We start from the raw sequence: 24,978 nt of genomic DNA on the forward strand, positions 1-24,978 counted from the left end.
TTGTACACACGATAGGATTTTCTGATGGAAAATGTGTGATAGGACCTTGTTGTCGGAAATTCCAACCGTGTGTAGGCTCTATTACACATTTTCCATAGGAATTTCCGACACACAAAGTTTGAGAGCTTGCTATAAAATTTTCCAACAACAAAATCTGTTGTCGGAAATTCCGATCGCGTGTACACAAATCCGACGCACAAAGTGCCACACATGCTCAGAATAAATTAAGAGATGAACGCTATTGGCTACTGCCCCATTTATAGTCCTGACGTACGTGTTTTACGTCACCGCGTTCAGAACGATCGGATTTTCCGACAACTTTGTGTGACTGTGTGTGTGCAAGACAAGTTTGCGCCAAAATCCGTCGGAAAAAATCCATGGATTTTGTTGTCGGAATGTCCGAGCAATGTCCGACCGTGTGTATAGGGCATTACAGTGGAGTAGGGATGAGCCGAACACCCCCCAGTTCAGTTCACACCAGAACCTGCGAACGGACCGAAAATTTGCGTGAACTTTAGAACCCCATTGAAGTCTATGAAACTCGAACGTTTGAAATCAAAAGTGCTAAATTTAAAGGCTAATTTGCATGGTATTGTCCAAAAAAGGGTTTGGGGACCCGGGTCCTGACACAGGGGGGATCAATGCAAAAAAAAAGTTTTAAAAACATCCGTTTTTTCAGGAGCAGTGATTTTAATGATGCTTAAAGTGAAAAAAAAGTGAAATATTCCTTTAAATATCGTACCTGGGGGGTGTCTATAGTATGCCTGTAAAGTGGCGCATGTTTCCCGTACTTAGAACAGTCCCTGCACAAAATGACATTTTTAAAGGAATAAAAGTAATTTAAAACGGCTTGTGGCTTTAATGTACTGTCAGGTCCCGGCAATATGGATGCAAATCAGTGAGGCAAACGGCATGGGTACCCCCCCCGTCCATTACCAGGCCCTTTGGGTCTTGTATGGATATTAAGGGGAACCCTGCACCCAAATTTAAAAAAAGTAAAGGCGTGGGGCCCCCGGGCCCTATAAACTCTGAACAGCAGTATACAGGTGGTGCAAACAAGACAGGGACTGTAGGTTTGTTGTTAAGTAGAATCTGTTTGTAATTTTGAACTGGTACATTTTTAAAGTGTAGCTCCAGCCAAAAAATCTATTTTAAAGCTTTTTGGAAAACATAGGGAAGGGTTATCACCCCTGTGACATTTGTTTTGCTGTCTGTGCACCTCTTCAGAAGATTTCACCTCACTTTCTGTCCCAATGACAAATGATTTTGAAAATTTGGGGTTTTTAGTGAAACAAGGATTGGTGATAAAGCATCAGTGGAGAGGAGAAACGTTTTTCCCATATTAACTCCTACAGGAGAGAATTTCCCTTCCTAGGGGTAGATTTCATCTCACTTCCTGTTATCTCCTTCCGTTTGCAAGTAGGAGTCGTTTGTAAGTTGGATGTTTGAAAGTAGGGGCCTGCCCTATATACTCTTCAGAAATTGGGGCCTTAGGTGTTGGTGTTGCCACAACACTGTAAGCCCTCACAGTTACTCTTGGTGGGCGTAGGAACAGGCTCTGCTGTGAAATATTAGATCAAGAATTGTAATTACATGCCCCTGTTGTACAGGGTCAGAAAAATTGGGCCTTTGGTGGTGGTGGTGCTACAACACTGTAAGTCCTCATAGTTACTCTTGGTGTGAGCTGGAACGGGCCCTGCTGTGAAATATTAGATCAAGAATTGTAATTACATGCACCTGTTGAACAGGGGCAGAAAAATTGGGCCTTAGCCACTGGTGGTGGCGCCCAGAACCAAAAATATTCTTACAAGCTATCAGCATGATCATTGAGGAGGAAGAGGATAGTCACTCAGCATAACAGGATATTTACTCAGCATTAGCATAGGCAGTCTTGAAGTTACATCAGCATCAGGTGCTTGGTAGCTGGTGGTGATCCAAGACTGATTCATTTTTATGAAGGTGGACAGGCGCACCCTGTGATCGGTTACAAAGCCTCCAGCAGCACTGAATGTGCGTTCCGAAAGAATGCTGGATGCAGGACAGGCCAGTAGCTCAATTGCATACTGTGCAAGCTCTGGCCAGTGATCCATCCTCAAGACCCAGTAACCCAGAGGATTTTCAGTGGGAAAGGTGTCCAAGTCAGATCTTGCCCCTAGGTATTCCTGCACCATGTAAAACAGACGCTGGCGATAGTTGCTGGAACCTTGGGGTTGCGGACTAAAAGATTGTCTGAACGCATCGGTTAGATGGCCACCTTCTCCACCGCTCCTTCTTTAACTGACCGAAGCCTCAGCAGCACGTTGTCCAGGAAAAGGAGTTTGTAACCTCCCAGTCTCCGGGAGGCCTTGCAGAAAGGTCTGTGCAATGCGTTCCCAAACATGTTTCATCCTCTGCTCCCTCTGCAACGGCAAGATAAGGTCTGCAACCTTACCCTTGTAACGTGGATCAAGGAGGGTTGCCAGGAAGTATTGAGCCCTCTCCTTGATACCACGAATACGAGGATCCTTCCGCAGGCTTTGCAGGATCAGGGAGGCCATGCAGCGTAGGTTTACTGAGGCATTCGGTCCGGAGTCCTCTGGGTCACTAAGGATGATATGATCCGCAGCCACCTCCTCCCAGCCACGTACAAGTCCATGGGTTTCTTGGGACTGTAAATGATCCCTTAAAGACTGCTGCTGATGCTGAGTGCCAGGCTCCACCTCCATGCAGACATAATCCTCCTCTTCCTCCTCCTCTTCGTCCTCTTCCTATGTGATCAGTGGGCACGCAGGAACACTGTCTGGATAAAGGGGGCCTTGAGCGCTAAGGAAGTCCTCCTCTTCCTGCCTCTGCTCTGCCTCAAATGCCCTGTTCATTATTCTATGCAGCGTGTGCTCCAACAGGTGGACAAGGGGAACAGTGTCACTGATGCATGCACTGTCACTGCTCACCATCCTTGTGGCCTCCTCAAATGGTGACAGGACAGTGCATGCATCCCTGGTCATGGCCCACTGACGTGGGGAAAAAAACAAGCTCCCCTGACCCGGTCCTGGTGCCATAGTCGCACAGGTACTCATTGATGGCCCTCTGCTGCGTGTGCAGCTGCTGCAGCATGGCCGACGTTGAGTTCCACCTGGTGGGCATGTCACAGATTAGGCGGTTCTTGGGCAGGTTAAATTCCTTTTGGAGGTCAGCCAGCCGAGCACTGGCATTACATGACCTGCGGAAATGCACACAGACTTTCCTAGCCTGCCTCAGGACATCCTGTAAGCCCAGGTACCTGCCCAAGAATCGCTGCACCACCAAGTTAAGGACGTGAGCCAAACAGGGCACATGGGTCAGTTGTCCCGGTCAGTTGTCCCTGTCAGAGGGCAGAGAGGAGGTTGGTGCCATTGTCATAAATCACCACACCTGCCTTAAGCTGAAGAAGACAAAGAAGACAAATCAGCACAGGAAGAAGCCATGGAGGAAGAAGAAGAGGAGGGGGTGGAGGAGAGAGAGGTGTGGCAGAATCACCACTAGTAGTATTTTGGAGGTGTGGTGGCGGAACAACCTCCAACACTACTGCACCCTGTCCTGCAACCTTCCCAGACACAGGAAGAGGCCATGGAGGAAGAAGAAGAGGAGGGGGTGGAGGAGAGAGGTGTGGCAGAATCGCCACTAGTAGTATTTTGGAGGCATGGTGGCGGAACAACCTCCAACACTACTGCACCATGTCCTGCATCCTTCGCAGCTGCCAGAAGAGTCACCCAGTGCGCGGTGAAAGATAGGTAACATCTAGGGATGTCCCGATACCGATACTAGTATCGGTATCGGCACCGATACCGAGCATTTGCCCAAGTACTTGTACTCGGGCAAATGCTCCCGATGCTTCCCCGATACCTGGAAGTCAGCTGTGATCGGCGCGTGGGGGAGTTACAAAGATTCTCCCCCAGCGGCTTTCAGCTGCTTTAGTGACATACAGCTGTGATCGCTCACAGCTGACTGTCACTGCATCTTCCTCCGTGCCCCCTCCTTTCCTCTGTGCCTCTCCGCTGTCCCCTGCATTCCTCTCTCCTTATCTGTCCCTCTCAGCTGTCCCCTCCGTTCTGCTCTTCTTATCTGTCCCCTCCGTTCCTCTCTCCTTATCTGTCCCCTCCGTTCTCCCCCTCCGTTCCTCCGTCCTCCTCCTCCTTCCTTTGTTTATGGAGAGAGTCAGCTGACTCTGTCCATTCACATAACTGAAACATTGTAATCACCTGTGATTACGATGTGTCAGTTTATGAATGGAGAGGAGCCGCTGTCTTCTCTCCATTCATTCTCAGTGCAGCTGACGCTGCAGAGAAAGGGACTGGGGAATCTCTATCCTCTGTCTCTTTCTCTGTCTCAAGGGGGAGATATCAGAGGTCTGTTAAGACCCCTGATATCTCACCAAAGCCCCCCAAAAGGGCTGATTAAAAAAATTAAAAAAAAACAATAAAGAATAAAAAAAATATTATTGTAAAAAAAAAAAAAATTGTAAAAAAAAAAAAATAACACACACATACAACGTTCACCCCCTCCCCCCCCCCCCCCCCCCAAAAAAAGCAAGCACTGTTAAAAAAAAACAAAACAAAAAAAAAACAAAAAAAAAAAACAAAAAAACTGTCACGTGACATTAAAAAAAAAGTATCGGTAATCGGTATCGGCGAGTACTTGAAAAAAAGTATCGGTACTTGTACTCGGTCCTAAAAAAGTGGTATCGGGACAACCCTAGTAACATCCCTGTCCATGCCTGCTGGACCATGAGTCAGCAGTAATACTGTATGCACCTTACCGCTGACCGCCCTGTCCAGCGAGGCCAAGACATTGCCTTCCACATGCCGGTAGAGAGCCGGAATTGCCTTCCGTGAGAAAAAGTGGCATTTGGGAACCTGCCATTCCACAAACTCACGGAAAGGGGGCAGAGTCTACCAACTGAAAAGGCAGCAGTTGAAGTGCTAGCAATTTAGCCAAGCTAGCATTCAACCACTGGGCATGTGGATGGCTGGGAGTGAACTTCTTTCAGCGGTGCAGCAGCTGGGGCAGGGAAATTTGTCTGGTTCAATCAGACGTTGGTGTACCGATAGCAGATTGCCCCCAAGTACTTGGCTGTGACACACCTAATTCTAATTCTACACCTTCATTCCTCTCAGTGCAGGTCTCAGAGAGGACTGAAGGTATAGTGGGGTTGGAGATCCCAGCTGATGAGGAGCAAGGAGAGGTCCTCTTTGTTTTTTGGTGTGGGTCTTTTAGGTGCGCTTGCCAACGAACTGCATGGCAGGTCAACATATGTCTGGTCAAGCATGTGGTGCCCAAGCGGGTGATGTTTTGGCCATGCGAGATACGCTTGAGACATATGTTACAAATAGCAGCGGTGGGATCTGATGCACTTGTCTCAAAAAAGCCCACACCAAAGAACTTTTGGAATAACGCGCAGAGACAGCAGCGCCCTGCACATGCGGAGCTCTGCGGTTTGATGCATTCGGTGTGCTGCCCTTAAGCTGGCCCCTGGAGGGCATCCTGCCTCATTGGTGATGTGCCTCCTCCTCCTCTCTCCTATCAGGCACCCACGTGGAGTCAGTGACCTCATCACTGGAGCAAAGCTGGCAGTATGCTGCAGCTGGGGGAAAATGACTGCCAGATTGCTGTCCTTCTTGGGCACCCCCTCTCTCTGGGCTCACGTTACTGCCTTCCTCTAGCTGGGTACCTTCATCGGAGCATTCAAAATACTGGGCATCCTCCTGGAGCATATACCTAACACTGTGGTCAAACAGTTTGGGGGACTCCTCAGGAGGACATGGTGGGGCTAGGGAAGGAGTAAATGATGCCATTGAGCCGAGGGAAGAGGCAGCGTTGGCAGCTGCTTTGCCAGACAATACCCTGAGCCTGGGTGAGAGAGGATGAGGAGGATGAGGACGGCTTGGTCATCCACTCTACCAAGTCTTCCGCATGTTGCGGCTCAACACGGCCAGCTGCCAAAAAAAAAAGGACAAGCGTGTCCCATTGCCACGTGCTGATGAGGGTGCACCGTCTCCACGGCCAGTACTATTGCCTCTAGACACAGAGCCTGATTGCCCTCTTTTATTGGTTTGTGACTGTCTACCTCTCCAAGTTGGCCTTCCAGACATACTAATGGCTTGCAGTGAGATGAAGCTGCACAAAGCTGGGATGTATGTATATACTGATACTGCAGCTAACAGAATCAACTGCCTGTAGTATTATTAGTATGAGAACACCAGCAATTGTCTTCAGGTAGCTTTAGGTGCACACTGTGCAGAGGACACAGTACACTAACTGTAAATACTGTAGCTGCCTGCCTGTGGTATTAATATAGGATCAGAACACCACCAATTTTCTTCAGGTAGCTTTAGGTGCAGAGGACACAGTACACTAACTGTAAATACTGTAGCTGCCTGTCTGTGGTATTAATAGGAGCAGAACAACAGCAATTGTCTTCAGTTAGCTTTAGGTGCACACTGTGCAGAGGACACAGTACACAGACTATGAATACTGTAGCTGCCTGCCTGTGATATTAATATAGCATCAGAACACCACCAATTTTATTAAGGTAGCTTTAGGTGCACACTCTGCAGAGGACACAGTACACTAACTGTAAATACTGTAGCTGCCTGTGGTATTAATAGGAGCAGAACAACAGCAATTGTCTCCAGGTAGCTTTAGGTGCACACTGTGCAGAGGAAGCACTACATTAACTGTAAATACTGTAGCTGCCTGCCTGTGGTATTAATAGGATCAGAAGAACACCACCAATTTTATTCAGGTAGATTTAGGTGCACACTATGCAGAGGACACAGTACACTAACTGTAAATACTGTAGCTGCCTGCGGTACTGTACTAATAGGATCAGAAGAACACCACCAATTTTCTTCAGGTAGCTTTAGGTGCACACTGTGCAGAGGACGCACTACACTAACTTGTAAATACTACAGCTGCCTGCGGTACTAATAGGATCAGAAGAACACCACCAATGTTCTTCAGGTAGCTTTAGGTGCACACTGTGCAGAGGACGCACTACACTAACTTTAAATACTACAGCTGCCTGCGGTACTAATAGCATCAGAAGAACACCACCAATTTTTTTCAGGTAGCTTTAGGTGCACACTGTGCAGAGGACGCACTACACTAACTGTAAATACTGTAGCTAATAGGACTAATAGAATCAGAATAACACCAGCAATTTTCTTCAGGTAGCTGTAAATACTGTAAAAACACCTGCCTGCCTGTCAGTAAGAAGAGAATAACAGGAACGGATCTAGCTAAACTGAATACAAAATACATATATATATATATATATATATATATATATATATATATATATATATATATATATATATATATATATATATATTAGCTTTGGCTAATTATGGCTCTATGTACAGACGGCACTGTGATTGGCCAAGCATGCGGGTCATAGTGCATGCTTGGCCAATCATCAGCCAGCAATGCACTGCGATGCCGCAGTGAATTATGGGCCGTGACGCGCCACTCGAATTTGGTTGTAATTCGACGAACAGGCAAACATATGATGTCCGAGTTGAACATGGGTTCAACTCGAACAAGAAGCTCAAAGTACCTCCTTACTTTGCTGGTCCTTGTAGATGTGACCCTTGGAGATTGCCTCCTGATGGTCAGTGTAGGTAGGAGATCAATATTTATGGTTTCTCTCTGCTTAAAGAACCCTTAGGAAATTTTGGAAAAACCCTAGTGAAAAAAATACGACCCTATAGCAAATATAGAGAAAACATTAAGGATCCAGATCAGATCCATTGCACTCTGTAAAAAAATAGTTACACTTAATTTACTGAACTCCAGGTCCAGAAAAAACAAACATCTTACATGAGAATTGTTAGCAGCCGCACTCAATGATGTTGATTTACTAAGGGTAAATAGGCCATTCATTTTGCAAAGGATTTTTCCCTTAGCTTAGTGAATGAGGTAAAACTCTGATAACTTCTATCATTCAATCATTCGATCATTTGCAGCCAAAAATACCGATTATCCAGGTACTGAATATCCAGTACCTGGATATTTTTTTGCAAAGTGATTTTTTTTCACCACATTTGCTAAGCTTTGCCTTGTAAAGTGAACAGCCTAACAGATGATTGCTCATTTATATAGCTAATTAGAAGTGATGTACCCTTCTTTATAGCTATGTTTGGAGTTCATTTTGAAAATAAGGCTTTCCCAACTGTATATAACTAGGGATGGGCGAACGGTTCGGCCCAAGCTTAAGTTTGGGCCGAACGTTGGTTGTTCGGATCTTCTGCGAACATCGAACAATATGCGGTGTCCGGGGCAAATTTGAAAGCCGCCAGAACACCGTTAAAGTCTATGGGACATTAACATGAGAAATCAAAAGTGTTCATTTTAAAGGCTTGTATGCAAGTTATTGTCATAAAAAGTGTTCGGGGACCCGGGTCCTGCCCCAGGGGACATGAATCAATGAAAAACATTTTTTTTAAAAGGGCAGTTTTTTCAGGAGCAGTGATTTTTTTAATGCTTAAAGTGAAACAATAAAAGTGAAATATTCCTTCAAATATCGTGCCTGGGGGGTGTCTATAGTAAGTGCCGCATTTTTCCCATGTTTATAACAGTACCACAGCAAAATGACATTTATAAAGGAAAAATTGTCATTTAAAACTGATCGCGGCTGTAATGAATTGTCAGGTCTCGGCAATATAGATAAAAATCATTGAAAAAAAGAGCATGGGATCCCTCTCCCCAGTCCATTACCAGGCCCTTTGGGTCTGGTATGAATATTAAGGGGAACCCCGAACTAAAATTTAAAAAAAAAAAAAAATTGCGTGGGGGTCCCCCTAAAATCCATACCAGACCCTTATTCGAGCACACAACCTGGCAGGCCGCAGGAAAAGAGGGGGGATGAGAGAGAGCGCCCTCCTCCTGAACTGTACCAGGCCACATGCACTCAACATAGGGACGGTGCTTTGGGGTAGCCCCCCAAAGCACCTTGTCCCCATGTTGATGGGGACAAGGGCCTCATCCCCACAACCCTTGCCTGGTGGTTAAAGTGGTTATGGGGGTATGCGGCGGGGGGCTTATTGGAATCTGAAAGCCCCCTTTAACAAGGGGAACCCCAGATCCTGGCCTCTCCCCCTGTGTGAATTGGTAATGGGGTATGATGTACCCCTACCATTTCACAAAAAAAGTGTCCTTCACCTCAGTGGGAGGCTCCCGCTGTGTGACGCTTCTGTGCTTGTGACAGTTCTTATATAACTGAGGGCGGGGCCACCCAGTGACCCCGCCCCCTCTAACGACACAGGGACTTCCCTATGGCTTTCTCGTGGCGTCAGAGGGGGGCGGGTCACCCATTTACATAATTGAGGCGGAGGACGAAGCAGGGAAGAAGAAGCCGGAGCAAGATGGAGAAGACCGGAGGAAGAAGCAGAGGAAGATGGAGGAAGAAGCGGGGGAAGAAGAAGATGGAGGAAGAAGGAGAAAACAGAAGGAAGACCAGAAGAAGATGGAGGAAGAAGCGGGGGGAAAGAAGAAGACAGGTCTGGTATGGATTTTAAGGGGGACCCCTACGCCATTTTTTTTTTAAATTTGGCGCAGGGTTCCCCTTCATTTCCATATCAGATCCGAAGGGCCTGGTATAGACTTTAGGGGGACCCCCCACGCAATTTTCTTTTAAATTTTGGTTCGGGGTTCCCCTTAATATTCATACCAGACCCAAAGGGCCTGGTAATGGACTGGGGGGGATCCCATACTCTTTTTTTCAATGATTTTTATCTATATTGCCGAGATCTGACAATTCATTACAACCGCGATTAGTTTTAAATGACAATTTTTCCTTTAGAAATGTAATTTTGCTGTGATACTGTTCTAAACACGGGAAAAATGCGCCACTTTACAGGCATACTATAGACACCCCCCAGGTACGATATTTAAAGGAATATTTCATTTTTATTGTTTCACTCTAGGCATTAAAAAAAAAAAAAAAATCACTGCTCCCGAAAAAACAACCGTTTTAAAAAAATTTTTTTGCATTGATACATGTCCCCTGGGGCAGGATCCGGGTCCCCAAACACTTTTTATGACAATAACTTGCATATTAGCCTTTAAAATTAGCACTTTTGATTATTCATGGTTGTGTCCCATAGACTTTAACGGTGTTCATGTGTTCTGACAAATTTTTTGCCTGTTTGGTATGTTCTGGTGCGAACCGAACCGGGGGGGGGGGGGGTGTTCGGCCCATCCCTATATATAACATAATTATTGTATTTACAGTGGATATAAAAAGTCGACACACCCCTGTTAAAATGTCAGGTTTCTGTGATGTAAAAAAATGAGACAAAGATAAATCATTTCAGAACTTTGTTCCACCTTTAATGTGACCTATAAACTGTACAACTCAATTAAAAAACTAACTGAAATCTTTTAGGGGTGGGAAATAAAAATAAAAAAACAAAATAATGTGGTTGCATAAGTGTGCACACCCTCTTATAACTGGGGATATAGCTGTGTTCAGAATTAAGCAATCACATTCAAACTCATGTTAAATAGGAGTCAGTACACATCTACCATCATTTAAAGTGCCTCTGATTAACCCCAAATGAAGTTCAGCTGTTCTAGTAGGTCTTTCCTGACATTTTCTTAGTCGCATCCTACAGCAAAAGCCATGGTCCGCAGAGAGCTTCCAAAGCATCAGAGGGATCTCATTGTTAATAGACATCAGTCAGGAGAAGGGTACAAAAAAATTTCCAAGGCATTAGGTATACCATGGGACACAGTAAAGACAGTCATCATCAAGTGGAGAAAATATGGCACAACAGTGACATTACTAAGAACGTCCCTCCAAAATTGATGAAAATATTAGAAGAAAACTGGTCAGGTAGCCTACCAAGAGGCCTACAGCAAGAATAAAGGAGCTGCAGGGATATCTGGCAAGTACTGGCTGTGTGGTACATGTGACAACAATCTCCTGTATTCTTCATTTGTCTGAGCTATGATATAGAGTGGCATGACAGAAGCCTTTTCTTACAAAGAAAAACATCCAAGCCTGGGTACATTTTGCAAAAACACATCTGAAGTCTCCTAAAAGCATGTGTGAAAATGTGTTATGGTCTGATGAAACCAAGGTTGAACTTTTTGGCCATAATTCCAAAAGATATGTTTGGCACAAAAACAACACTACACATAACCCAAAAGAACACCATACCCGCAGTGAAGCATGGTGGTGGTAGCATCATGCTTTGGGGCTGTTTTTCTTCAGTTGGAACAGGGGCCTTAGTCAAGGTAGAGGGAATTATGGACAGTTCCAAATACCAGTCAATATTGGCACAAAACCTTAAGGCTTCTGCTAAAAAGCTGAACATGAAGAGGAACGTCATCTTTCAGCATGACAATGACCCAAAGAATACATCAAAATCAACAAAGGAACGGCTTCACCAGAAGAAGATTAAAGGTTTGGAATGGCCCAGCTAGAGCCCAGACTTGAATCCGATTGAAAATCTGTGGGGTGATCTGAGGAGGGCTGTGCACAGGAGATGCCCTTGCAATCTGACAGATTTGGAGTGTTTTTGCAAAGAAGAGTGGGCCAATATTGCCAAGTCAAGATGTGCCACACTGATAGACTCATACCCAAAAAGACTGAGTGCTGTAATAAAATCAAAAGGTGCTTCAACAAAGTATTAATTTAAAGCGGAGGTCTGCCCCAAAAAAAACATACTGCAGCTGCTAGCTTTTATTAATAGGACACTTACCTGTCCTGGAGTCCAGCGATGTCGGCACCGCAGCTCATGTTTCCATCAGCTGTCGGGTGCCGCTGTCGCCATTCCGGGTAAGGGTACCTGGCAGTGTAGCCTTTTGGCTTCATGCCAGGAACCCTACTGCGCATGCGCGAGGCCCACTCCTCTCTCCTACTGGCTCAGAGAAGGTATCCCCAGCCGTGACGTCAATAGCCGCGGCTGAGGCTCCCGGAAGTGGGAAAGGATACCCGTCAAAGACAGGTATCCTGTTCCCCCTCCCCCCCCCGAAAGGTGCCAATTGTGGCACTGGAAGGGGGAGGAATCAGATGAGCGGAAGTTCCACTTTTGGGTGGAACTCCGCTTTAAGGTAGTGCACATTTTTGCAACCATATTATTTTAGTTTTTTTATTTTTACTTACCTCAAGCTAAAAGATTTCAGTTTGTTGTTCACCTGAGTTGTATGGTTTATAAGTCACATTAAAGGTGGGAAAAGTTCTGAAATGATTCATCTTTGTCTCATTTTTTTACATCACAGAAACCTGACATTTTAACAGGGGTGTGTAGACTTCTTATATCCACTGTAGTTATATAAAACTGATAAACTCCACTGCATTTTCCAGGGAACATACAATGATTTAGGTCACACCCCCTCCCTAGAGTAGCTTATAGCATAAATTCCTTACCACAGTTATAATACCTACAGACACATAGGTAGGTGGATTACTGTCTGGAAAGCTGAAGAGCAAGCAGGGACTTCATAGTGCTGATAGTAGGAGTAGGACTGCAAGCAGAACTGTACTGGACACAGGACTGATAGCAGAACGGACAGCTGCAGGTTGTACTGTAGCAGACTGGACTGTAGTGGGCTGTACTGTAGCAGACTGTGGATTAGTGGACTAAAAATGTAGCAGACTGGACTGTGGTGGACTGGAATGTTGTAATCTATACAGTGGTGGGCTGGTTTGCAGCAGACTGGACTGTGGTGGACTGGTTTGCAGTGGACTGGACTGTGGTGGACTGGTTTGCAGCAGACTGGACTGTGGCAGACTGAACTGTTGGAGACTGTACTGTGGTGGAGTTGTTTGTAGGAGACTGGACAGTGGTGGACTGGTTTGCAGCAGACTGCACTGTGGCGGACTGGTTTATAGCAGACTGGACTGTGGTGGACTGGTTTGCAGCAGACTGCACTGTGGCGGACTGGTTTATAGCAGACTGGACTGTGGTGGACTGGTTTGTGACAGACTAGACTGGGGTGGACTGGTTTGCAGCAGACTGGACTGTTGCAGACTGTACTGTGGCCATAGGTGTGCGCAGCCTATTGCATTAGGATGTGCACCCCAAAAGCTCTAACACATATGTGTGTGTGTGTGCGCATGTGTATATATACGGAAGGTGTCAGTAGAGCAGTGAATCGTGTCATAAGGGCAGATATTGGTGGTGTCAGTAGGGCAGTTACAATATTATTTTAATTATTTTTTTTAAATTTTGTAGGCAAAAAAAAATTTGTAAAATATCAGGGGTCTAAACATTGTATATATGCACCACACAGGGTGATTAGGGTGTGCCCAGGCACACCTGGCACACGCCTATGACTGTCGCAGACTGATATGTAACAGACTGGACTGTGGTTGACTGGTTTGCAGCAGAATGGACTGTGGCGGACTCGTTTGTAACAAACTAGACTGTGGCAGACTGCACTGTGGCGGACTGGTTTTTAGCAGAATGGATTATGGTGGACTGGCTTGCAGCAGACTGGACTGTGGTGGACTGGTTTGCAGCAGACTGGACTGTGGCAGACTGAACTGTTGCAAACTGGACTGTGGTGGACTGGTTTGCAGCAGACTGGACTGTGATGGACTGGTTTGTGGCAGACTGGACAGTGGTGGAGTAGTTTGCAGCAGGCTGGACTGTTGCAAACTGAACTGTTGCAGACTGTACTGTGGTGGACTGGTTTGTAGTAGACTGGACAGCGGTGGACTGGTTTGCAGCAGACCTGACTGTGGTGGATTGGTTTGTAGCAGACTGGACTGTGGTGCACTAGTTTGCAGCAGACTGGGCTGTGGCAGACTGAACTATTGCATACTGTACTGTGGCAGACTGGTTTGTAGCAGACTGGACAATGGTGGACTGGTTTGCAGCAGACTGGACTGTGGTGGACTGGTTTGCAGCAGACTGGACTGTGGTGGACTGGTTTGCAGCAGACTGGACTGTAGTGGACTGGTTTGTGGCAGACTGGACAGTGATGGACTTGTTTGCAGCAGACTGGACTGTTGCAGACTGTACTGTGGTGGACTGGTTTGTAGCAGACTGGACTGTGGTGGACTGGTTTGCAGCAGACTGGACTGTGGTGGACTGGTTTGCAGCAGACTGGACTGTGGCAGACTGAACTATTGCAGACTATACTGTGGCAGACTGTCTTGTAGTAGACTGGACAATGGTGGACTGGTTTGCAGCAGACTATACTGTGGCAGACTGTCTTGTAGTAGACTGGACAATGGTGGACTGGTTTGCAGCAGACTGGACTGTGGTGGACTGGTTTGTAGCAGACTGGACTGTGGTGGACTGGTTTGTAGCAGACTGGACTGTGGTGGACTGGTTTGTAGCAGACTGGACTGTGGCAGACTGAACTATTGCAGACTATACTGTGGAAGACTGGCTTGTAGTAGACTGGACAATGGTGGACTGGTTTGCAGCAGACTGGACTGTGGTGGACTGGTTTGTAGCAGACTGGACTGTGGTGGACTGGTTTGCAGCAGACTGGACTGTGGTGGACTGGTTTGCAGCAGACTGGACTGTGGTGGACTGGTTTGCAGCAGACTGGACCGTGGCAGACTGAACTATTGCAGACTATACTGTGGCAGACTGGCTTGTAGTAGACTGGAAAATGGTGGACTGGTTTGCAGCAGACTGGACTGTGGTGGACTGGTTTGCAGCAGACTGGACTGTGGCAGACTGAACTGATGCAAATTGGACTGTGGTGGACTGGTTTTCAGCAGACTGGACTGTAGTGGACTGGTTTGTGGCAGACTGGACAGTGATGGAATTGTTTGCAGCAGACTGGACTGTTGCAGATTGTACTGTGGTGGACTGGTTTGTAGCAGAGTGGACTGTGGTGGACTGGTTTGCAACAGACTGGACTGTGGCAGACTGAACTATTGCAGACTATACTGTGGCAGACTGTCTTGTAGTAGACTGGACAATGGTGGACTGGTTTGCAGCAGACTGGACTGTGGTGGACTGGTTTGTAGAAGACTGGACTGTGGTGGACTGGTTTGTAGCAGACTGGACTGTGGTGGACTGGTTTGCAGCAGACTGGACTGTGGCAGACTGAACTATTGCAGACTATACTGTGGAAGACTGGCTTGTAGTAGACTGGACAATGGTGGACTGGTTTGCAGCAGACTGGACTGTGGTGGACTGGTTTGTAGCAGACTGGACTGTGGTGGACTGGTTTGTAGCAGACTGGACTGTGGTGGACTGGTTTGCAGCAGACTGGACTGTGGCAGACTGAACTATTGCAGACTATACTGTGGCAGACTGGCTTGTAGTAGACTGGAAAATGGTGAACTGGTTTGCAGCAGACTGGACTGTGGTGGACTGGTTTGTGGCAGACTGGACTGTGGCGGGCAGGCTGGTTTGTAGCTGACTGGACTGTGGTGGACTGGTTTGCAGCAGACTGGACTGTGGCAGACTGGATTGTAGCAGACTGGACTGTTGCAGAGTGGACTGTGGTGGACTGGTTTGTAGCGGACTGGACTGTAGCAGACTGTACCTGGGTTGATTGGTTTGTAGCAATCTGGACAGTAGTTACTGAGTGAAGCAGACAATAACTGAAGAATGACTGGATGGACATTACTGGGATCAGGAAACTAGCAGCAACAGAGAGGGAACTGGAGCAGCAAAGGCTGTGCATCAGGGTACTGTCACTGACTCTGGCTCGGTTCACACCTGTGCATCCCCGTTCTACGTTTCAGGGACAACTTAGGGCAGAATCTGTGCCTGAATTCTGCCCTGAAAACTGAGCCAAAGACGCACAGCGTTTCTGTGCAGTGCACTCTGCAGCCGCCCCAGAGATATGTGAATAGGCTCCATAAAGAGCCAGGCACATTCTCTTGCTATGCAAATTGGATGCTACATACAGTGGGGCAAATAATTATTTGATCCCCTGCAGATTTTGTAAGTTTGCCCACTTATTAAGAAATTAAGTGTCTATAATTGTTTCATGGGTGTATTTTAAATGATAGAGACAGAATATCAACAAAAAATCCAGAAAAAACACATAAAACAAAACAAATGTTATAAATTAAGTTGCAGTTCAGTGAGAAAAATAAGTATTTGATCCCCAAGCAAAACATGACTTAGTACTTGGTGGAGAAACCCTTGTTGGCAAGCACACAGGTATGACGTTTCTTGTATTTGGTGACCAGGTTTGCACACATCTCAGGAGGGATTTTGGTCCACTCTTCTTTACAGATCACCAAATCCTTAAGGTTCTTGGCTGTCACTTGGCAACTTGAAGTTTCAGCTCCCTCCATTCATTTTCTTGAATTGACTAGGCCACTCCATGACCTTAATGTGCTTGTTCTTGAGCCACTCCTTTGTTGCCTTTGCAGTATGTTTTGGGTCATTGTCATGCTGGAATACCCATCCATGACCCATCTTCAGTGTTCTGGCTGAGGGAAGAAGGTTCTCATCCAAGATTTTACAATACATGGCCCTGTCCATTGGCCCCTCAATGTGGCAAAGTCAGCCTGTACCTTCAGCAGAGAAACAGCCCCAAAGCATCATGTTTCTACCTCCATGCTTGACTGTAGGGATGGTGTGCTTAGGGTCATAGTCAGCATGTTTCTTCCTTCAAACACTTTAATTTTGGTCTCATCTGACCACAGCACTTTCTCCCAAACCTTCTCTGAATCATTTAGATCTTCTATTGGCATGACTGTACATGTGGGGTGTGGCTGTATGGCATCCATCTGACCTAGCGTGTGACGTATGACGTGCTGAGCCGATTCGGGAAGCAGAGATCCAAGCTCGAGTAGTGAGTGGTGGTGAGATTTCATCCACACACCTCGGGTCCGCCGTGACCATATTGCACTGGTTTTGGGCACATACTGGAAGATTTGCTGTGATATTGCTGTGATATTTACTGCTCGTTTTTAAAGAGATTCGTGTGAGTGCAATGATTGAAGTGTACACAATGGTTATTAAATTTGCTTTTACGTTATCACACTATTAGTGCATTTTTTTATTTACATGTGGAATGATCTTGTATTTACACGGATGGAAAGTGGAGTATTTGTTATAATCTTTCTGTGAGGTTTATCACATCTATTTGCCGAGCACGAGAGTGCGAGGCATATCTAGTTGGTGAATGTTTTATCTGATGGGAGAGGAATCACTGACACTCGGGTATGGTGGATAATTCTGGAGGAATTCTGCACATAATCAATGTTTTCATCAAGTTTTATAGACTTTAATATTTACACACCTTCATTATAATATATAGATTTTTTCATTATTAGCACAGGGTGGTCTATGTGATATAATTTCAGTTTGTTTATGTTGTACTGTAGGTCTGTGCAAACAGGCATTCCCTTATCACGTTTGAAGTGTTATTTCAGCGCCACTTATATTAATTTTTTGGCACTATTGCAAATTAATATACTATTTCACATGACTGTACATGTGCCTTCTTGAGGAGGGGGACTCGCCGTGTTTGAAGGAAGAAAAATGCTGACTGTGACCCTAAGAATACCATCCCTACAGTCAAGCACTGAGGTGAAAACATTATGCTTTGGGGCTGTTTCTCTACTAAAGGTACAGAACAACTTTGCCACATTGAGGGCCAATGGACAGGGCCATGTATTGTAAAATCTTGGATGAGAGCCTTCTTCCCTCAGCCAGAACACTGAAGATGGGTCATGGATGGGTCTTTCAGCATGACAATGACCCAAAACATATCGCCAAAGCAACAAAGAAGTGGCTCAAGAAGAAGCTCATTAAGGTCATGGAGTGGCCTAGCCAGTCTCCAGATCTTAACCCTTTAGAAAATTTATGGAGGAAGCTGAAACTTCGAGTTGCCAAGCGACAGTCAAGAAACCTTAAGGATTTAGAAAAGATCTGTATAAAAGAGTGGACCAAAATCCCTCCTGAGATGTGTGCAAAGGTGGTCACTAACTACAAGAAACGTCTTACCTCTGTGCTTGCCAACAAGAGTTTCTAAGTACTAAGTCATGTTTTGCTTGGGGATCAAATACTTTTTTTACTCACTGAACTGCAACTCAATTTATAACATTTGTATCATGTGTTTTTTCTGGATTTTTAGTTAATATTCTGTCTCTATAATTTAAAATACACCTATGATAAAAATGATAGACCCTTCATTTTGTAAGTGGGATCGAATAATTATTTTCCCCATTGTAATTTGCTCTCAGCCATGGATTACTAGTATCAATTCATGGCTGAAAATTTACGCAACACACAGAAATTAAATAAATGTACCCTTATGTAACAAGAACAAAAAATGAAGGTATTCTTCAGCCAAACCTTTTGTAACTCTGACTGTCACCTCATTGGGAAGATTCACTCTTGCTCTTTCCTGGTAAACATTTTGATGGAGTTAAAATAAAGGGAATAGTACCATTCTGAAGCTGTTGCTAAATAGGAAGTAAGGGGAAAACTAAAAATTATTTTGGGACTTGACTTTGGGGAGATTTGCTCTCATTCATCCATATGTAAGCTTTGAGTAGAGCTTCTCAGAGCTTACACAGGGCTTCTATTTCTTAATTCCGGAGACTAAATAAGCAGCAATGCAGTGAGGGAATGGTGAGTAGGGATAGTGTTAACTTATGCTCGGGCCGAACTTGGGTTGTTCGCATGTTCTGCGAACACCGAACAATATGCGGCGTTCGGGGCAAATTCGAAAGCCGCCGGAACACCGTTAAAGTCTATGGGACACTAACATGAGAAATCAAAAGTGCTCATTTTAAAGGCTTATATGCAAGTTATTGTTAAAAAAAGTGTTTGGGGACCTGGGTCCTGCCCCAGCGGACATGTACCAATGCAAAAAAAATTGTTTTTTGTTTTTTTTCAATGCTTAAAGTGAAACAAAAAAAAATGAAATATTCCTTTAAATAGTTAAATATTGTGCCTAGGGGGTGTCTATAGTATGCATGTAAAGTGGCACATTTTTCCCGTGTTTAGAACACTACCACAGCAAAATTACATTTCTAAAGGAAAAATTGTCATTTAAAACTGCAAAAGGAGGCCTATATTACCATAAAGATTTCAATAAGTACAAGTACCATCATCCCAAAATGTCAAGATCAAGGAAAAAAGGAGGGTAGGGCGGTAGCCGCAGTTGCTGCTACTGTCAGCCAGCGTCTTCACCCCCCATAGGGGGAAAAAGGGGACTATTCCGGTGCTCAGTGTAGGTATACAAAAAGGGTATGGAATAGAAAGAAATATAAAATATTTTTATAAAAATTCACTTTTAATAGAAACAACGTTCATAAAAATGCAATACCACATCCAATTGCAATTATAAACAACAAAAACAACAACACTACATATAACCATAAAAAGGGAGATACCACATAGTCTGAACCAGTGGATTCCGCATAATTTTAGATGGCAAATATGTGTGCAACTTTATTTCTCGACCGGTTTCGCGGTTAGCACCGCTTCTTCAGGAGAACCATATCTACAATATGACATAAAATAGTTTTAACATATACAAACATATGGATACGTGCATATAGGATTATTGCAGCAGAATTGTTAACAAAATATCAGAACACTCCATACAGAACATAAAAAATAAGGACAAGCTCACCCATTCAGGAGATTTCTGTGGGCATGCAGGACCCCATATAAATCCCCCTGTGGCGGACACAGGGGATGACAGACAGCCTCTGATAAATAAATATTTGATTAGTCGATTATAAATATCACCATCCTGTGATATCAAAGGGGGGGGGGGGGGGTGTGCCAATGTCAAGTAATTGAAATAACCCAAGATAATGGTGCAGGGAGGGAAAACTCATTTAAAACTGATCGCAGCTGTAATGAATTGTCTGGTCTCAGCAATACAGATAAAACTTATTGAAAAAAAGAGCATGGGATCCTCCCCCCCAGTCCATTACCAGGCCCTTTGGGTCTGGTATGAATATTAAGGGGAACCCCAAACCAAAATTTAAAAAAAAAAATTGCCTTGTTGTCCCCCTAAAATCCATACCAGGCCCTTTGGGTCTGATATGGAAATTAAGGTAATGGACTGGGGCGGATCCCATGCTCTTTTTTTCAATGAGTTTTATCCATATTGCAGAGACGCGACAATTCATTACAGCCGCGATCTGTTTTAAATGACAATTTTTCCTTTAGAAATATCATTTCTAAAGGAACGATATTTAGGCACAATATTTAAAGGAATATTTAATTTTTATTGTTTCACTTTAAGCATTAAAAAAAAAAATCACTGCTCCCGAAAAAACATCCGTTTAAAAAAAAAATGTTTGCATTGATACATGTCCCCTGGGGCAGGACCCAGGTTCCCAAACACTTTTTATGACAATAACTTGCATATAAGCCTTTAAAATGAGCACTTTTGATTATTTATTTTTGTCTCCCATAGACTTTAAAATTGTGTGTTCTGCCAAATTTTTTGCCTGTTCGCATGTTCTGCTGCGAACCAAACAGGAGGGTGTTCGGCTTATCCCTAATGATGAGTATTCCCTGCAAAAGAAGAGAATATTTTTGCTTTGTACAGGCAAACCATTTGGTTTCAGACACTTGTTTCTTACCAATATAAACAAATGAAAAGTTTCCTGTTCATTTTATGTTGCTTAGCTGACAAATGCTATAGGAAGATAAGGAATATTACAGCACATTTGTGTTATTTGGTGAGCTATAAGCGCTGTTACTATGTCCCTTTTCTCAGGAATATTGCTGATGATGAACCTCTGCGATGAAGTCAATGTTTATGAGTTTCTCCCATCCACTCGGCAAAGTGACCTGTGCTACTATTATGAAAGATACTATGACCGTGCTTGCACAGTTGGGGGATACCATCCTCTAATGTACGAGAAGAATTTAGTGATGAAGCTTAACCAGGGAGATATGAACACCATTCACAGGTATGGGAAGGCGACATTACCAGGAATCAAGAACCTGAAGTGCTAACCACTATATAAGGTTTTAACAGGTGAAAATAAAGACACATACAATTAAAGTATGTGAAGTTCTCCTCGATAAATATGGTGGACATGGGAGATACAAGGAAGTGCACCACGGTTGTTTAACAAGACAAAGAAACTGAAACTTTGTTTAGGAGGACAGAGAAATGGAAACCTTGTTTAGGAGGACAAAGAAACTTGAACCTTGATAGCCAAAAAATACATGGATGTATATGTTACATTGCTAACAAGTGAAAAAAAAAATCTGGACATCTGCAGCTAAAGTGGTGGAGATGATTTCATGATTAGGTGGTAATTTTACATTACATTTTACATTTCCCAATAGAATTTAAAATTTCAGATCACCCTTGCTGATACTGTATACAAACTGTAATGCCATGAGATATTTATCTTTGTAAATAATATTTATTTCTTGTATTGTTCTGGAAAAAAAAAAAATACACAAGGCATACATTTAAAGGGGAACTTTTTTATTTTTTGGTCACTTTTTTAGGTTACAGGCATCTTGTCAATCTATGATATCTTTTAAAAAAAAAATTATATTAAATCTTTATTTTAAAAGTAAATGAATACTGGGTTCAACCAAGATACTGAACATGTGGAGCAGAAACTGTTTGCAGACTATTCCAATATAACTGAATCACTATAAAAAAAAGCAAGCACGTGGAGGGTGGGATAAATCACTCCTCTGAGTCATTAAGCCATGTGTATTCATTTCAACTGGAACTTTTAGGCTGTATAAACAAGAAGATTTTTTAGGAGCGCAATAAACTTAGTAATATAATGAGCATAGAGTTCCACCTGCTGGGTGGAAATGAGGCTCAGAAGTATTCATATGCAATAATTTCCTGTTAAAAAAGTATACAGTGTATATATTTAATTGGGCTTTTAGTTCTGCAGATCATAAATAGAATAAAACACATTCTATACATAAGATAAATAAGTACAACCATTCTTTCCCATTTTTTTTTTGTTCCAAACCTCCCCCGGATTATTTTTAAGGAAATTAATAATCCACAGCATTACACACCCATAAGGACTGATCAGGAGAACGATTCCACTACCCTGAAGTTTGCTGCTTTGGTTTTAGGAAATGCTATAGAACTGAAACTACAACCCAACCTCATCTTCATTAGGGAATGTAAAAGATTATTTCTCAACTCTAGATAAAATAATAAAAGCAGCTCTTGCTACAATATTCCCCTTTCCTCCGATAGGGTCCCCAACAGACTCACTGCTCTGCGATCCTGAATAGTGTCATTGAATCAATTTCAGGTAAGCCTAGGGCATCAAGAACACAATCTCTGGGGGAACATCATCAGGTACCCTTGGCTCACAGGAGAACACTGCAGAACACATTATGTGCTGCTGTACTCTACAGCATTCAAAAAACTGCCTACTGCTGGAGGAAAAGGACCAATAACCTTATGCAACTGGTTAGAGACACAGGGGAAAAAAACTATGTATTCAAATGTTTTTAGGGTGTGCTCCAAAGGGAAGTTAGGGGAAGAATACAAGGAAGGGGGTAACTGGAGTTCAGCATTAAGGTAAACAAAGTGGATGTTCTGACTTTAGCAGATTCACATTTCTTAGAATGCATTAACAGGTCAGCGTGTGTCATAACTTGTGGCCCAGATTTGCTCAATTCAAGCCTTTGATTTTATTTTATCCTAGGACTGAATCAATAACATAGCCAATATAAGAAAAACATAGTATATGGAATATTAATTTGTATACAATGTTGTAAATAGTGACAGAGAGAAAGCGTTCTAATTTATTTGTTGAGATAATGTAAACTGTGTACAGCAGGGAATATGTACAGGTTACAAGATGTCTATTTTGTAAAATTTACTTTGTATATGCATGTAAAAAGGTCTATAAGTTCATAGTATTCTTAAAGTGTTTGTTACCCCAACATTTCAAATTCCTGATATGTGCCTGCTGTACCATGTACTGGTATGAAAAAGTTTCCTGTTATCTTTGTATTGCTTCCTTTTTGTGAAATCCCTGATGTTCCTGCTTTAAAAACTGACCACACTAAGCAGGAGGGCACACCATGGTCAGTTCTCTAGCTATGCTAGGAGCACAGCCTGCTCTCCTCCAATGATCAGACTTGTCCTGAAAAAAAAAAAAAAAAGGATAAATACCTTTTTTCCCCCTTTTTTATAAGTGATCACATTCCCTCTGTTCTAAGCTGCAGAGGAGCTGGGGGAGGAGAAGCAGCAGCAGCAGCACGCTGAGCTTCCCAGTGAATGGCTGTACAGTGGGGGCATGTCAGGAAAAGTCTGATCATTGGAGGAGAGCAGCCTGAGTTCCCAGCATAGCTAGTGAACTGACCACGGTGTGCTCTCCTGCTTAATGTGGTCAGGTTTTAATAGGAAAGCAAGGGGACTGGCAGGAACACCAGGGATTTCATACGATGGAAACAATAGAAAGAGAACAGGATACTTTCTTATACAAGTACATGGTACAGCAGGCTATTGTTGATTGGTGAGGTAGGCTGCACCTTCTCTGATCCTGGTGCCTGGATGCTGATGCCCCCGGATGATCTGGCTGTAGAGAGGCAGTGTGGGGAATGTGCCAACCAGGAACTTCACATTAGTACAGCAATGGTAGGGCATGTGAAGGATGGTGAAGCTTTTAAGGGAGGGGGGAGAAGATGAAGGCAGTAGAGGGGGTGTGTAAACATGGCCCAGAGCTGAAAAGGGGTGGATGGGGGAACATGTGGATGAGAATGCAATGGAAAGGAGTAGTGGGAGAGAACTGAACCCTACATTTATATATACTGTGCCCTAAACCCTGCACTGTATGTAGTGCGCCCTGAACCCTGTGCAGTGGAGGATTAAGGTGGTCATGGGCCCCTAGGCACCTTTTTGTGTGGCCCCCTCCTAAGCATCCTTTACCAGAAAATAAATTATTTAGTGCCATGTGTAAAAGGGTAGACCTATATTACACGCCTCAAGTGCAACTCTCAGGTCTACAGCCCAAACACATTCAGACATGAGCCTACAATAAACAGCAATGCCATAGAAAAAAAGCATTCAAAATACACCTGCAAGCTGGTAACAGATTTTACCTTTCTAAACCAACAGTTAGGCCAAAAACGTATTAACTGAGGCAAAATCACAACATCCTGACAGAGACCAATCGAAACGTTGTGTAATATTCCAATAAAATAAAAGCCATACAAATACCATAAACAGTAGCAGCAGCACATAAAAGCAAGCAATAATCAACAGCAGAACAATCATACATATTCCTACCTGTAGAAGTTTTTCTTCCTTGTTTTTCTAACAGAGAAGTCCTTAACCACTTGACCACTGGGCACTTAAACCCCCTTAATAACCAGACCAATTTTCAGCTTTCGGTGCTCTCACACTTTGAATGACAATTACTCAGTCATGCAACACTGTACCCAAATGAATTTTTTGTCCTTTTTTTCACACAAATAGAGCTTTCTTTTGGTGGTATTTAATCACCGCTGGGTTCTTTATTTTTTGCGCTATAAAAGAAAAAAGACCGAAAATTCTGTAAAAAAATGCATTTTTCTTTGTTTCTGTTATAAGATTTTGCAAATTAGTAATTTTTTCTTCATATATTTTGGCCAAAATGTATACCGCTACATATCTTTGGTAAAAATAACCCAAATCAGTGTATATTATTTGGTCTTTGTGAAAGTTATAGAGTCCACAAGCTATGGTGCCAATCTCTGAAAATTGATCACACCTGAAGTACTGACGGCCTATCTCATTTCTTGAGGCCCTAACATGCCAGAAAAGTACAAATACGCCCCAAATGACCCCTTTTTGGAAAGAAGACATTCCAAGGTATTTAGAAAGATGCATGATGAGTTTTTTGAAGTTGTCATTTTTTCCCACAATTCTTTGCAAAATCAAGATTTTTTTTTTCTTTTTTTTTTTTTTTCCACAAAATTGTCATATTAGCAGGTTATTTCTCACACACAGCATATGCATACCACAAATTACACCCCAAAACACATTCTGCTATTACTCCCGAGTATGGCGATACCACATGTGTGAGACTTTTACACAGCGTGGCCACATACAGAGGCCCAA

At 43.6% G+C, this 24,978-nt stretch overlaps 1 protein-coding gene across 1 annotated transcript in view; it reads left to right on the forward strand.

The window, feature by feature from the left end:
- LOC141139575 (beta-galactoside alpha-2,6-sialyltransferase 1-like) overlaps positions 1–21,300 on the forward strand; it is a 59,759-nt gene extending 38,459 nt beyond the window's left edge. The window contains exon 5 of the mRNA XM_073625844.1: positions 20,647–21,300. Within this exon, the coding sequence (XP_073481945.1) occupies positions 20,647–20,888 (242 nt within the window). The 3' untranslated portion in view covers positions 20,889–21,300. The remainder of the gene's footprint in view (positions 1–20,646) is intronic.
- The last annotated feature ends 3,678 nt before the right edge of the window (positions 21,301–24,978 follow it).

The sequence above is a fragment of the Aquarana catesbeiana genome, linkage group LG04 (assembly GCF_042186555.1).
Source record: "Aquarana catesbeiana isolate 2022-GZ linkage group LG04, ASM4218655v1, whole genome shotgun sequence".
Taxonomy (NCBI): Eukaryota; Metazoa; Chordata; class Amphibia; order Anura; family Ranidae; genus Aquarana; species Aquarana catesbeiana.